Raw genomic sequence first — 12771 nt, forward strand, 5'->3', positions numbered from 1 at the left:
GCGTGTTTGAGACCTCTGTTTTAAATTATAGAAAAAGTTTGTTAGCCTAAATATCAAATTTATTCCAATAATGTCAACTTTTTCTAACACCACCTGTGCTGTTGTGGCCCTTTGTGGGATTTTTACATTGATGAGGGTGAGACAGACAACGCTCTTCAGCTGCCCAGTATCAGTAATACATTTCTTATTGGGAATTTGCCAGATATAGAAGCTGGTATGGCTTCTAAATGCCTTGTGGTAGCATAAAAATAGAGGAATGACCACTTCATAACTAGCTTTGTATTTGAACATTGCGCCTGATTTGTCAGTCTTTACAAACACAGTGAAATGTTCCAAATTTTGTGTAACTAGGTGCCAATTTTATGCCAATCTCCGTTAACTTCTCCAAATTGGACAGAACAGGGGCAGGACAGGGCCTCTCCAAGCCCAACTAGCAAATTTGAGTCTTTTTGTGTTTATTCTTCTCCACCTTCTCAGTACCTGACTTTTGGCTACAGCACCTCTAATGAACCTCATGCTGTCTTGGTCATTGTGCACGCAACACATCAAGTTAGCAGATACTGATTAGTCTCCAATGTTATATTTTGTGTGCAGTCCAATGTGCACTGGTGTTTTTTCTTCTCTGGTAACCATCTCCATCCAAGAGGGCTTATGACATCTAGTTACTGATACCTACCACCTGTTTTTACCCCAACCAGCAGAAGGGGTCATCAGCTGTGGCCGTATACAATGTTCATGGTTATACCTGAGATCCTGCAATTTGGACTGCCTTGGAATAAATATATGAAGTACCTACTATGACCTACCTTGAAAGTAATTGTGCACTGAAGGATGCACAATTGCTGCATATTGGCTCAGGTGGAGCCTGAAAGGGCTGTATATGCAAGACATTTGCAGATAACATAAGGTTAGAAATAGGACACAATGAGGGCCTATAATAAGTTGCTGATAAGAGCCGACAATCCACCAATCTGGATCTGTTATTCAGTGTAATTAATCTGCACTGTACATCCTTTTCCGCAATCTGCAAATACTCTAACCTCCCCCTAAGTGAAGCCCATAAACATGGTAGTATGTACTTATTTTTTCTCTACTTCTCCAGTTTCCAGATACATTTGGTTGAAGCAGCTTAGGCAACAGTTCCTAATGGAGTCCACCTCCTGATAATAACCCTATTTGTCATATCTTTGATAAACTAACCTTTCACAAATGCTTGGAAACTGTATCAATAAGGAAGTTGAAGTCTCTTGTGTCGCTTGGTTACTCTCTTGCCAACTTGTGCGTTATCAGTTACTAGAATGCTTGGGAAAAGGATAAAAGTTAATTAGCTTAAAAACCATTGTTAAATAGGCGGTGTTTACTTGTAGAGTGGCCCGGTAAATGTGACAAAACAAACTGGTGCTGATGTTTATTTTCTGTGTTTCCAAAGCATCTGAAAATTTTGGAAGTGTCGCTCAGCTTTTAGTGATTAGATACATTTCTTTCTGTTCTCCTTGGGGATGAGAAGACTTTGAGTTGTCTTTAATAAAAGGTCACCTGTATTTCTTGTCTATCTTATTTCAGAATTTTATGTATTTTATTTTTACATAGTTGCATTGCTTTGAAAAAAAATCATGTATCTCTACCAGTTATACATTGTCTATTGGTAGATTATTTATGGCCCACGATGCCATTTGTTGTGAGAAAATCATTATGACTAATTACTGCCCGCGGTTGTGAAGGGGTTAAACAAGTAGCCTTCTTCAGGTAGCAATATAAACATAACTGTTTTTTTTTTTTTATAACCAAAAGAGTTACTTTGCTCAAATCTCATTCTTAATTAATTAGAAAGACCCACTCAGGAGTTAATTACTTTTCCACACTCTGGTGGATTGTTTTCATTCTCTATCTTCTAAAAGTGTCAATTTTTTATATATATATTTTACATTGTTACAATATAAAAAGGGGAAAACAAAAAACACAAGAGAAAATAAAATAAAGGTTTGTCAGATAATTAAGGAAATTAGCACCAGGTGCCAGATTAACTCCAATAACTTGCAGGTATCTGAAAGTGTTCTCTAATTTTTATCAGTGTTCTTTTACATTTATCTCATTTACATTTTTATTTTGTGCTTTAGAATAAATTCAATTTATGAAATAAGCTTAAAATACTGCGAGTTTACTCATGTTAGGATATAATCACTTAGGAAATTGTTTGGTGTTCTCTAATTTTGATCTCCAGTGTAGTTTGTCTCAACAGGATCTGATGGGTTTTGTTGCTATATATACAGATCCACACTGAACTGTATTAGAGCTGTCTGATGTCAGAATACTTCTGCACTATGGTGCTAGACAAGGCACTGTATGGCAGCACACTAGGTGCCTAAGACATTGGGCCACTTTGAAAAAAAAGAACAAGTATATTGCTGGCTTGCTTAGTTTTATTTTATATCTGGGCGGCACGGTGGCTCAGTAGTTAGCACTGCAGTATTGCAGTGCTGGAGTCCTGTGATCAAATCTTACCAAGAACAACATCTGTAAGCAGTTTGTATGTTCTCTCTGTGTTTGCATGGGTTTCCTCCGGGTTCTCCAGTTTCTTACCACACTTCAACTATAGTTATATAGATAGTGATCACATCTGTATAGCACTGTGGAATCCTATATCACTATATAATTGAGTAAAATAAATACATAAAAATATCTTAAAAAGCAAAGCAACAACTATTTCAATGAGAATCATTCTAAAAACTAGTGTTCCTCTGTCTAGGTATTGCTGTTACGCACTTGTCCTGATGCCCCCTGGTGTTTTCTGACCGTGCAGTGGTGGTCACACATGCTCAGTAGCTCAATACAGGGGCATATGAATAATCGCACTACAAGCAGCATCTTCTGGCCAGCACTGGGACACATTAGGTTGAATTTCTGAAAGGAATACAAAAAAAGGAGGTGGTGCGTCATAAAAAGTTTGTAATAATTTTTATTTGTCATGGTACAACACCTCTTAAAATTAAAAATATCATTTTTGATAGCTCTAGTCTAGTGATTTTTAAGCTAGTGAGACCTTGACGTGCATATTCCCCATGCAGTGCTCATGTGCCATCCTTCATCTTCTGCAGAGTACCGCCTAACAGATACTAACAAGGGTGTAGAAGGCGGCAGTGGCACCTGGGTCCGTTGTGACTGCCCACAGGACTCTGCCATAAAACAGGACCCCCCTATGATGAATGGCACATTGTATGCTGCTTCTGTATTGGGGCCCTTGATCATTTTTAGCTTACCGTATATATTTGTTGTAGTTTTATCTACATATTATCAATCCTAATGAGAATCAGTAGGATATGTGTAGACATTACAGCAAGTTCATTTATCATTCGAGTCTCCTCTCTGCGGTGGCAAACTGTGGACTCAGAGGTATAATGATCAGGTGTACTTGGGGTAGCAGCTCATTAACTATGTGTTAATTATCTGTGATTACTATTTAAATGCAATGGCGGTTTCATTACATACTCCATTGTGAGACTGGTTTGATATAATTAAGTCATCCCAGTTTCCAAGGCCTTCACCTATAACCCTTCCTTTTCTGCTGCACCCTCAGCAGCAGCCTCCACTCCTCCGCAGGGAGATCTCCATTGAATTGATAAACAAGTCAGCATCTCATTTGCAAACATTCCAGTATTGGCTATTGATGACTTTAACCTTCACACCCAAAAGTTATACCTTATTAACGACAACGGAGAAACAAAATCAAATCAATTAATATTTAAATTTTTTTCCGAGAAACTCATTATCTGTGTTGTCTATTTTTTTTTTCCTACAGAAATTTCTTAAAGCGGGAGAGAATATTTTGATACGGTGTGGTATATTGTCTGCGTCCTGCTGATGGCACCATGGAGAGCAGTTATAGGGCAATGTCTGCTATTAAAGTCAATAAGTCTGACATATCACAGAGGAGATACTTTCTCCACTGATCACTTCTGCCTCCTTCATTTTAGCAATGGGTGGGGGGCTTCGCTTCTGAACCTCCACTGATCCAAATTTCTGATGTCATTCCAACACTCCAGTATAATTGTTCAGACCAATGGACATATTTCTCCAAAAACTGGACTTTGTGTTACAGATTGGAGCATAGCTTGGTGGCTCAGTGGTTAGCACTGTTGCTTTGTAAGAAGGACAACATCTGCAATTAGTTTATCTTCTCTCTGTATTTGCATTGATGACTTTCCATACTCCAAAGACCTTAGATTGTGAGCTCCAGTGAGGCAATGATGATGGTGTTTGTAAAGCGCTGCAGAATATGATGGGGCTATATAAGTAAAAACAATTAGCTGATGCATTACAGCACTGAGCCAGATTGGCATTCACTTAAGTATGAAAGCTGTTATAACATAAAGCAATGGTGTTCTGTATTGTACCTCCACCATCATCACAAAAAGGGTTAAAGGGAATCGGTCAGCAGGTTTGTGCTATGTAATGTCAGAGCAGCATGATGTCTCAACCTAACAATATGTCACTTGTTGAGTTTCATGTTGAAGTTTCAGTACCATCAGTGTTTTATCAACAAGAGGTTATCACTGCAGGACTAGGTATCTCCTGCCTGATGGTTACCGTAACTGCTCTGTGTAACCCCACCCTATCACTTAGTGGCAGATCTGGCAATACACAGTGGATACAGAAAGCTGCCAATCAGTGATGTGGGTGGGCTTATTAGTGTGCATGTCTTATGCTAAGCAGCCGCCCCTCCCCTCTAGTGTGGAGGTTGAGTGGCTGTGACATCAGCATCTTGCACCTTGGCTGCAGCCATCTTTATGAAGAAGGCTCACCACATTCTGTGTGTGCACATATCACTTGTCTTGGCTCCTTTTTGGTGTTTTTTTTTATACAGAAAGCTGCCAATCAGTGATGTGGGTGGGGTTATACACTGCTCAGCATTTAGAGAACTGGTAAGTTTGCAGCAGAGAAAAAAGAGATTGTATCAAAATGACGTGAAGCAGACCAATAGGTGACACATTTTTGGAATCAGAATCTCAGCCCTCCTGCTCTCCGTTTATGTAGTAAAAACCCGCTGACAGATTCACTTTAACATATTTATCTAAAATCGCTTTATCTCTCACACTAGCTTTTTTAAGATTTCATGTGCTGTAAATAGTCCTTTTCAACTCACAATGTAATGTCTTATTTCCACTACAGCTTCTCAAGTGAGATGTCCTGTGACTACCTCCAGCTCCTGCAGTCTATACAGAGTGCGATTCACCAGGGAAGCTTTGACGGATCCAACCCCCAGGTATCCATCACCTTCATTATCTGCCATATTCGCATATATAATTGTATTGCGGGAATTCTCAGGGGTCAGTCTGGGGGATCTTAGAAAAAAGGAACAGTGAGTGAGCTGTTACCAGGCACTGATAATGTAATCAGGGCGATGAAGGCCAAGCGGTGGCCATGTTAATGTGTAACGTGTTTTCTGTGGACATGACAAGACCGTGTGAATGTAGTGGACCGCACATATATGCACTCATCATTAATATTCTCATTAGTGGCGCATGGTGTCTGGAGAGAGTGTGTGACCTGTATTATGGCGCAGTCAGGACAGTATAAGGTCTGTACAGGACACTTTGTTTTCTCTTTCTAAATAATTTTGGGGAGTTTCACTTGTCCCAGAAATCTGATTTTGTGGCTTCGAAAAATGTTGGTAAAAAGCAGATCCACAAGGCTCATAAGGTGAACATATTAGGATTTCCATTCTTTAGCTGTACATTTTTGATGCATTTTTGATGGTTTTTTTGCCATGTTTTTTGGTGCTGATTTTTCCTTTTTATTAGTATGAATGAAATCTGCAGTAAAAACGCTGAAGGAATTGACATCCGGCAGATTTACATCTGCTCCAAATCTGCGAGGAGAACATACTCAGTGTGTGCAGGAGACTTCAGGATTCTCATTCACTTTGCTGGCGCCAAGAAACCCTTCAGCTTTTCTGACAAATCTGCACTGAAAAAAACGCATAAAAAATATATATTTGGGTGCTACTGAACATATTTGGGTGCTAACTATACACCCTCAGGATGTGAAACATATTATTTCAAGGTTGTAGCTTATATTAACTCTTACAGACTAAATTCTCACCAGTTGCTAATAGCTCATTTTCTGGTAGGGGACAATTCAAGGCTAGGTGTAACATAATGATGCAATACAACTGTGATATGTGAACAATATTCTCATTTTCCCTTTGCCCAGTTGCAGGGGCTTGGGACTTCCATGAGTGAAAACACTATGTAAAAATTGTGGAGGCATATGAACTGCAATAAAAGTCCATCACTTGTATTGTCGTCCTTGTGGTTTCTTCATGATACGGGATTATGATTCTGAAATTAGACACCTAAGGCCGGTTTCACACATCCGGCTTTTCGCTTGTTTGCCGGATCCGGCGCTCTCCCATACAGTGACTACAGTACAGTGACAGCGCAACAAGCGCCGGTCAAATGCTGTCATGTGACCGGCGCATGTGACCCGGAAGTTACAGCGCTGTCACTGTACTGTATTGTCTGTACGGGAGAGCACCGGATCCGGCAAACAAGCGAAAAGCCGGATGTGTGAAACCGTCCTAAGTGTTTAAGTGTTTCACTTTCCCTTTGCTGGTCTTCTTGTACTTGCCTTGCTCAGGCTTTACCAGCCTTCTTTAAGATGTCCTGCCTACCACCACTACCTCACTGATGGAGCCTCCGGTGCTGCCTCCCCTATGCTTGTGCACGGCCTCCCAACCACTTCAGGGACCTGTGCTACAAAAGCTGTTCCTTCTCAGCTAAGCATCTGTCAACACAGTCTTCTAAATCACTCAGTCTTATTTTCCAAGCTTGTTCAATGTCCATGTCAATTCGTCTGCTGCCTGGCTGACCTTTGGCCTGTCAACTGGTTCAAGTGATCTCCGTCTGCAGTAACCCCAGCCTGTCTGATGACTTTTTACAGTGGTCTCCCAGGTACTTCAAATTGGTACCCAGCATCATACCATCATATGATGGTAATGGAGTCAACTCTGAGGCTTGCAGCCTGGGGATTCCTTGCAGCTCAGTCTCAATCCCAGTATCGGGGGTAAAAACCTGGGAATCCCTTAGACTTCCTTCCTCTGTTTACCTTTAAGCCAAATCTGTTGCAATCCAAGAGGTTTTCCTCTTTCACAGTAAGCATCATGTCAATATTTGGGTCCACCAGGGGCTCGTAGAAGAGTATAAACTGCATAATCAGCAGCCATCCTACAGGATAGAATCTGGTTTTGGTTGTTGAGGTAGATGAGTTCTAGAATGGTTGTATGTGAGTTCTTACAGTACTCCAGGTGGCAGTACCTTTTCTATATCATGTGAACGTCACTCAGAAAGCTTAAGAAAAGCGAAAGCTTTGCCATTTTCCTTTTAGCAATTTCTATTTTTATTTTAACTATAGTGTATTCAGCCATATGTTCTGGTTTTATGCTACTACAAGACCAAGTATGGTTTGATCACTTCTAGGCCTTAAGGTTCCTGAGCTGAGGTTACCTGTGGACTGACGATGAGTGGGTTAATACACTATGTGCAGAATTATTAGGCAAGTTGTATTTTAGAGGATTTTTTTTATTATTGATCAACAAGTATGTTCTCAATCAATCCAAAAGACTAATAAATATCAAAGCTTAATATTTTTTTTTTTTATCATAAAGGTTTTTATTGAGTTTTCAGAAAAATACAACTTCTCATACAACAACATCAAGAACAGGAGCATTGAGTAGCAAGAGGTGGAATAGCCTCGAGCCATTATCAGAATATCAATCTGGGACATTAAATACCCCTTACAACAACAACCTGAACATAGGAGCAGGGAGGGAGGGGGGAAAGAGAGGGGGTGGGGGAAGCAGCTCTACAAGACATTCTTAGGCATAATCAATTTATTTATGGTGTAGGTGTCGGTATCTGGGGGAGGGCCGTTGCATAAAGGGAAGTGACCCACGGGTGCCATTGTTTAAGTCTCACCGTTCTCTTCTCTAGGTTGGGGGCCAAGTTGGTTTCGTATAGCCAGTGTAGGTTGATCCTCTCAATTAGATCTCTTTTTGTAGGGGGGCTCACCGACCTCCACTTGTATGCCACACAGTACCTGCCAGCTATGAGAATGTGAGAAATGATGTTTTTTAAAAGATCCGGGATCCCATCTAAGCCAATGTGTAGCACCGCTAAGGTTGGGTTTGGAGAAAGGCGGAGACTAGTAACCTCATGGATTAGATTGAACACCTCCTGCCAGAAGTTAGATAACTTAGGGCAAAACCACCACATATGACATAAGGTGCCCCTGTGGTTGCAGCCCCTCCAGCACAGTGGTGACACATGTGGGGAAAAAGAAGCCAGTTTAGTAGGGGAGTTGTACCACCTCAGATGAACCTTTTTTAATTGCTCTATATGATTGAGACAAGAAGAGAACTTGTGGATCCATTTTGAGGCCGCGAACCATTCTTGCGGCGGAAGCGGAGAAGCTAGATCTTTTTCCCATTTGAGCATATACGGCAATTGTTTGTCCGGTTGTGGGGAGTTTAGCATATTATGGATATATGAAAGGCCTTTGATTTTGCTATTTTGAAAGAATTTTTTAATTGAGGCGTGGTCAGCTGTCGTGGGAGCCGGGAGATGAGGAGCGGACTGAAGAAAGTGACGTATTTGAAAAAACTGGAATAGACTGTGTCGGGGAAGGTTAAATTTATCACACATTTCTGAGTACGGGAGTAGGACGCCTTCTCTATAGAGATCTGCTAGGGTGATTGGACCTCCACGTGTCCAGGCGGCAAGATTCAAGTTTGGAATGAAGGCTTCTAGCGATCTAAGGGGAATGCTGGGACCTAAAGCATGTGACACTGGCTTGCTCCACAAGGACCAAGCTTTCTTTAGAGCTGCTGTGGTGGGTAGAAGATCGCCGGGGGACGAAGGGGTTAGGAGCAGGGAGTCTATGAATTGTTTAGGGGAGTGGACCTGTGCCCAGGTGTACTCAATCTGTAACCATCTTAAGTCTGAATCATTCCTCCACCAATCTCGAGCCGGTTCCAGGATAGCGGCTCTGTGGTATGTTAGAATATTAGGAATACCCATTCCTCCACCACTTAACGGGGCATGCATGCATCTCAGGGCTATTCTAGGTTTTTTCCCAGCCCATATAAATTTACTCATTAGCGAATGAATTTTGGTGAGATACCGTTGCGGAATTGTTAGGGGCAGGCACCGAAGTAAGTAGATAATTTTTGGGAGGCAGATCATTTTAAAGGTCTGCATTCTCGCCACCCAAGAGAGCGGGAGAAGAGAAAGGCGAGTAAGTTCTCTATCCAGTGAGGTGTGCAGGGTCAGCAGATTTTTCCGGATCACGGAGTGTAGCGGGGCCAGTATAATACCCAGGTAGGGGATACCCTCGTCTTCCCATTTGAAAGGGTAAAGATGAGAAAGAGTGGCTCTAGTTGAGGCGGGCAGGAAGAGCGGAAAAATTAAGGACTTGGTAATATTAAGCTTGTAATACGAGACTTGAGCGAAGGAGGACAGGATCTCCATTACGTGTTTTAGGGACACCTCTACATTAGTGCAGGATAAAATCACATCATCCGCATATAGACATGGTTTGTACTCCCCACTCGAATCCCCGAGATCCGAGGGCATTCACGGATAGTCTGCGCCAGAGGCTCTATAGCAAGGGCATAGATGATAGGGGAGAGCGGACACCCCTGGCGTGTCCCATTGGATAATTCAAAACTCCGAGATATAAATCCGGATGCCAGAACTTTGGCGTTAGGGTTAGAGTATAGTGCCATTATGGCGGTAAGTATGGGGCCTTCAAATCCAAACTTGGCCAGTACAGATTTCAGATATCCCCAGTGCACCCTGTCAAACGCCTTCTCTGCGTCCAAGGACAGGAATACACTGGGGATTTTCCTCCCCTCAGCCACCGCAATCAGGTCCAGCATACGTCTCGTCCCATCTTTCGCCTGCCTCCCCGCCACAAACCCCACTTGATCCGGGGAAATCAGTGATGGAAGGACTTTATGTATTCTAGCTGAGATTATTTTGGCGTACAATTTTAAGTCGCAGTTTAGGAGGGATATTGGCCTGAAGTTTCCTGGTGATGTAGGGGGTTTTCCTGGCTTTGGCAGGGTAGTTATAATGGCCTCTAGATTATTTGGTGAAATATCTGCTGTGGCTCGCCAAGAGGAGAAAAGTCTCAGGAGGAAAGGAGACAGGGTTTCAGTGAATTGCCTATAATAGGAGTTAGTGAGGCCGTCTGGGCCTGGAGCTGAATTTCTTTTGGCTGTGATCACCGCCTGGCGAACCTCTTCCAGGGAGAAAGGGGAATTTAGTTGCTCTAGATGTACTGTAGATAACCGAGGAAGATTAATATTGTTTAAGAAGGAATTAATTGCCGATTGGGTAGGCTTTGGGGCAGTGGGGTCATTTTTAAGGTTGTAGAGAGACTGATAAAAATCAGCGAATGCATTGGCTATTTCCGTTGGGTTGCGTATTGTCGCATTAGAACCCGTCACGAGGTATTCAATTTTGTTTTGCATTTCTCGTTTTTTAACCCTCCTGGCTAGTAAGGCACCCGCCCTGTCACCCATCATATAGTACCGCTGTTTGAGGGATCTTAAATTTTTCTCATAGTCTACCATCAGCAATTGGCGGAGCTGTGTTCTTAGTTTCCTGAGTTCGTCAGATGTTGACATGTTTGGGGCAGATTTATTGTGGGCTTCTAAAAGCGCTATGTGGGACAGTAGAGCTTTGGAAGTTGCCTGACGCCTCCTTTTCTCCCTAGTGGCAATTTTGATGAATGACCCCCTAATAAAGGCCTTGTGTGCAGACCATAGCGTTTCCTCTGTCACCTCCTTGTTGTCATTAAATTTAAAAAACTCTGCAAGGTCGGCCTGCAACTCCTCAGAGAGTTGTCTACAGGCCAGGAGGGAGTCATTCATGCGCCACCGGGTAAAAACGGGCGTGCGGCTTTGCTCCTGGACTGTCAGGTATATGGGGGCATGGTCCGACCAAGCTATAAGTCCAATTTTTGAATCTGAGCAATCCAAAATAAGTGAGCTTTCAACCAGAAAGTAGTCCAATCTGCTGTATGAGGTGAACCGAGGTGAGAAGAATGTGTAGTCCCTCTCATTTGCATGTTGGTATCTCCATATATCATGGAGATGCCTTTCTGAAATTATTGTGCTCATTTCCTTCCTCTTTACAGCAGTATTGGAGCAATCCAGAGTGCTGGACATTAACATGTTAAAATCCCCGCAGATTATTTGCTTACCCTCTGTAACGGATGAAAGCTTGGAAAGAAACCTCCGCAGAAAGCTGATCTGACCAGAGTTGGGGGCGTAAAGGGTTGCAATAGTATACTTCGATCCATTTATGGAGCAATTAATAATGGCGTATCTACCTTCAGGGTCTAAATGTTGGGAATGTAGTGTGAACGCAACAGTATTTTTTACACAAATGAATACTCCAGCCTTTTTTTTTTTCCCACAAGCCAACAGTATGAAAGGAAATTTAGCATTATTTAACCTGTGCGAGTCCCCCTGGAGGAGATGAGACTCTTGACCACAAATCACGTCACATTTGGATTTAACCACTTCCCGCCAAAACATGGATCTCTTGGCCGGCGAGTTCAGGCCCCTAACATTTATAGACATACAGTTCAGTACCATTGTACATGAAAAAAAGTCTCTTGCCTAGAGCTGCGGGGGGAGAAAGGAAGGTTAGACAGGAAAGAGATAACACTGACAACATTAACATCACTAACATTACTGATGTAGGGAGCATCAGTCCACATAGAAAAAAGCCCAAAAAGGGGGCCTGCGGTATGGTGGAAATGTACCGCCATGGGGGCTCAGGGTCCTGGTTGAACAGAACCAGCGGACCTTAAAAGTAGCAACTAAGTCTCAGCCGCGACTCAGACATATCACATAACTCACGCGACGGACCAATCTTCATTCACTTTATCCCTTTGGGATGATCCTGTGGCTCTTGGAGATCTGGCCGGGAGATTTGCCATGTTCCATGAGGATAGGAGCTTTGCCAACTGTTGTGGGGAATGGCAGACGTGGGTGTTTCCTGCACGGAAAAGCAGGATCTTTACAGGGAAACCCCATCTATAGGATATAGCTTCATCCCTGAGAATTTTGGTATAAGGGGCAAATTCCCTCCTTTTTGCCAGGGTTCCTGCAGACAGATCCGGAAAAATGGACAGGTGCCGGAATTGCTCAGACAGAGGTGGCCTCCTTCTCAGGGCTTGCAGCAGGGCTTCTTTGGTCTTGTAAAAGTGCAGGCGAGCCAAAGTGTCCCGGGGGGCATCAGCACTGAGGGATTTAGGCTTAGGGACTCTGTGTATTCTGTCCACCAGGAAATCAGTTGCAGACAGGTCTGGGAGCAGCTCCTGCAGCAAGGAGCCTAGAAAGCTCTGCAGCCCCCTGTCTGGTATGGCCTCTGGAATTCCTCTGATTCTTATGTTGTTTCTGCGGGACCTGTCCTCTAAATCCAAGACCTTGGTATGGAGCTTTTGCACTTGTTCCTCCAGTGCTGCATTGGCATCAATGAGGCTATTGTGTGACTTTGTCAGCTCCTGCATTTTAGTTTCAATGTGTGCTGTGCGACTGCCTATGGCAGTGATATCTCCCCTCAGCTCAGCCACCATATCTTTCCAATCCTGCTGCAGTGATGAGCGGAGGGCACTGAGCAGTTTCTGCATGGTACCTTTGGTAAGCGGTATATCTGCAGCGTCTGTGTCCAAGTCTGGGCCTGCTGTGGATCCCCTCCT

General features: G+C 42.9%; 1 protein-coding gene across 6 annotated transcripts in view; it reads left to right on the top strand.

Moving 5' to 3' along the window:
• Positions 1–12771, top strand: part of ELP4 (elongator acetyltransferase complex subunit 4) — a 687452-nt gene that overhangs the window by 218720 nt on the left and 455961 nt on the right. For all 6 annotated transcript variants that reach the window (XM_075325557.1, XM_075325560.1, XM_075325558.1 and 3 more), the window contains exon 6: positions 5167–5260. In XM_075325557.1, coding sequence (XP_075181672.1) covers positions 5167–5260 — 94 coding nt within the window. The remainder of the gene's footprint in view (positions 1–5166; positions 5261–12771) is intronic.

This window comes from Anomaloglossus baeobatrachus, chromosome 10, assembly GCF_048569485.1.
Source record: "Anomaloglossus baeobatrachus isolate aAnoBae1 chromosome 10, aAnoBae1.hap1, whole genome shotgun sequence".
Classification (NCBI taxonomy): domain Eukaryota; kingdom Metazoa; phylum Chordata; class Amphibia; order Anura; family Aromobatidae; genus Anomaloglossus; species Anomaloglossus baeobatrachus.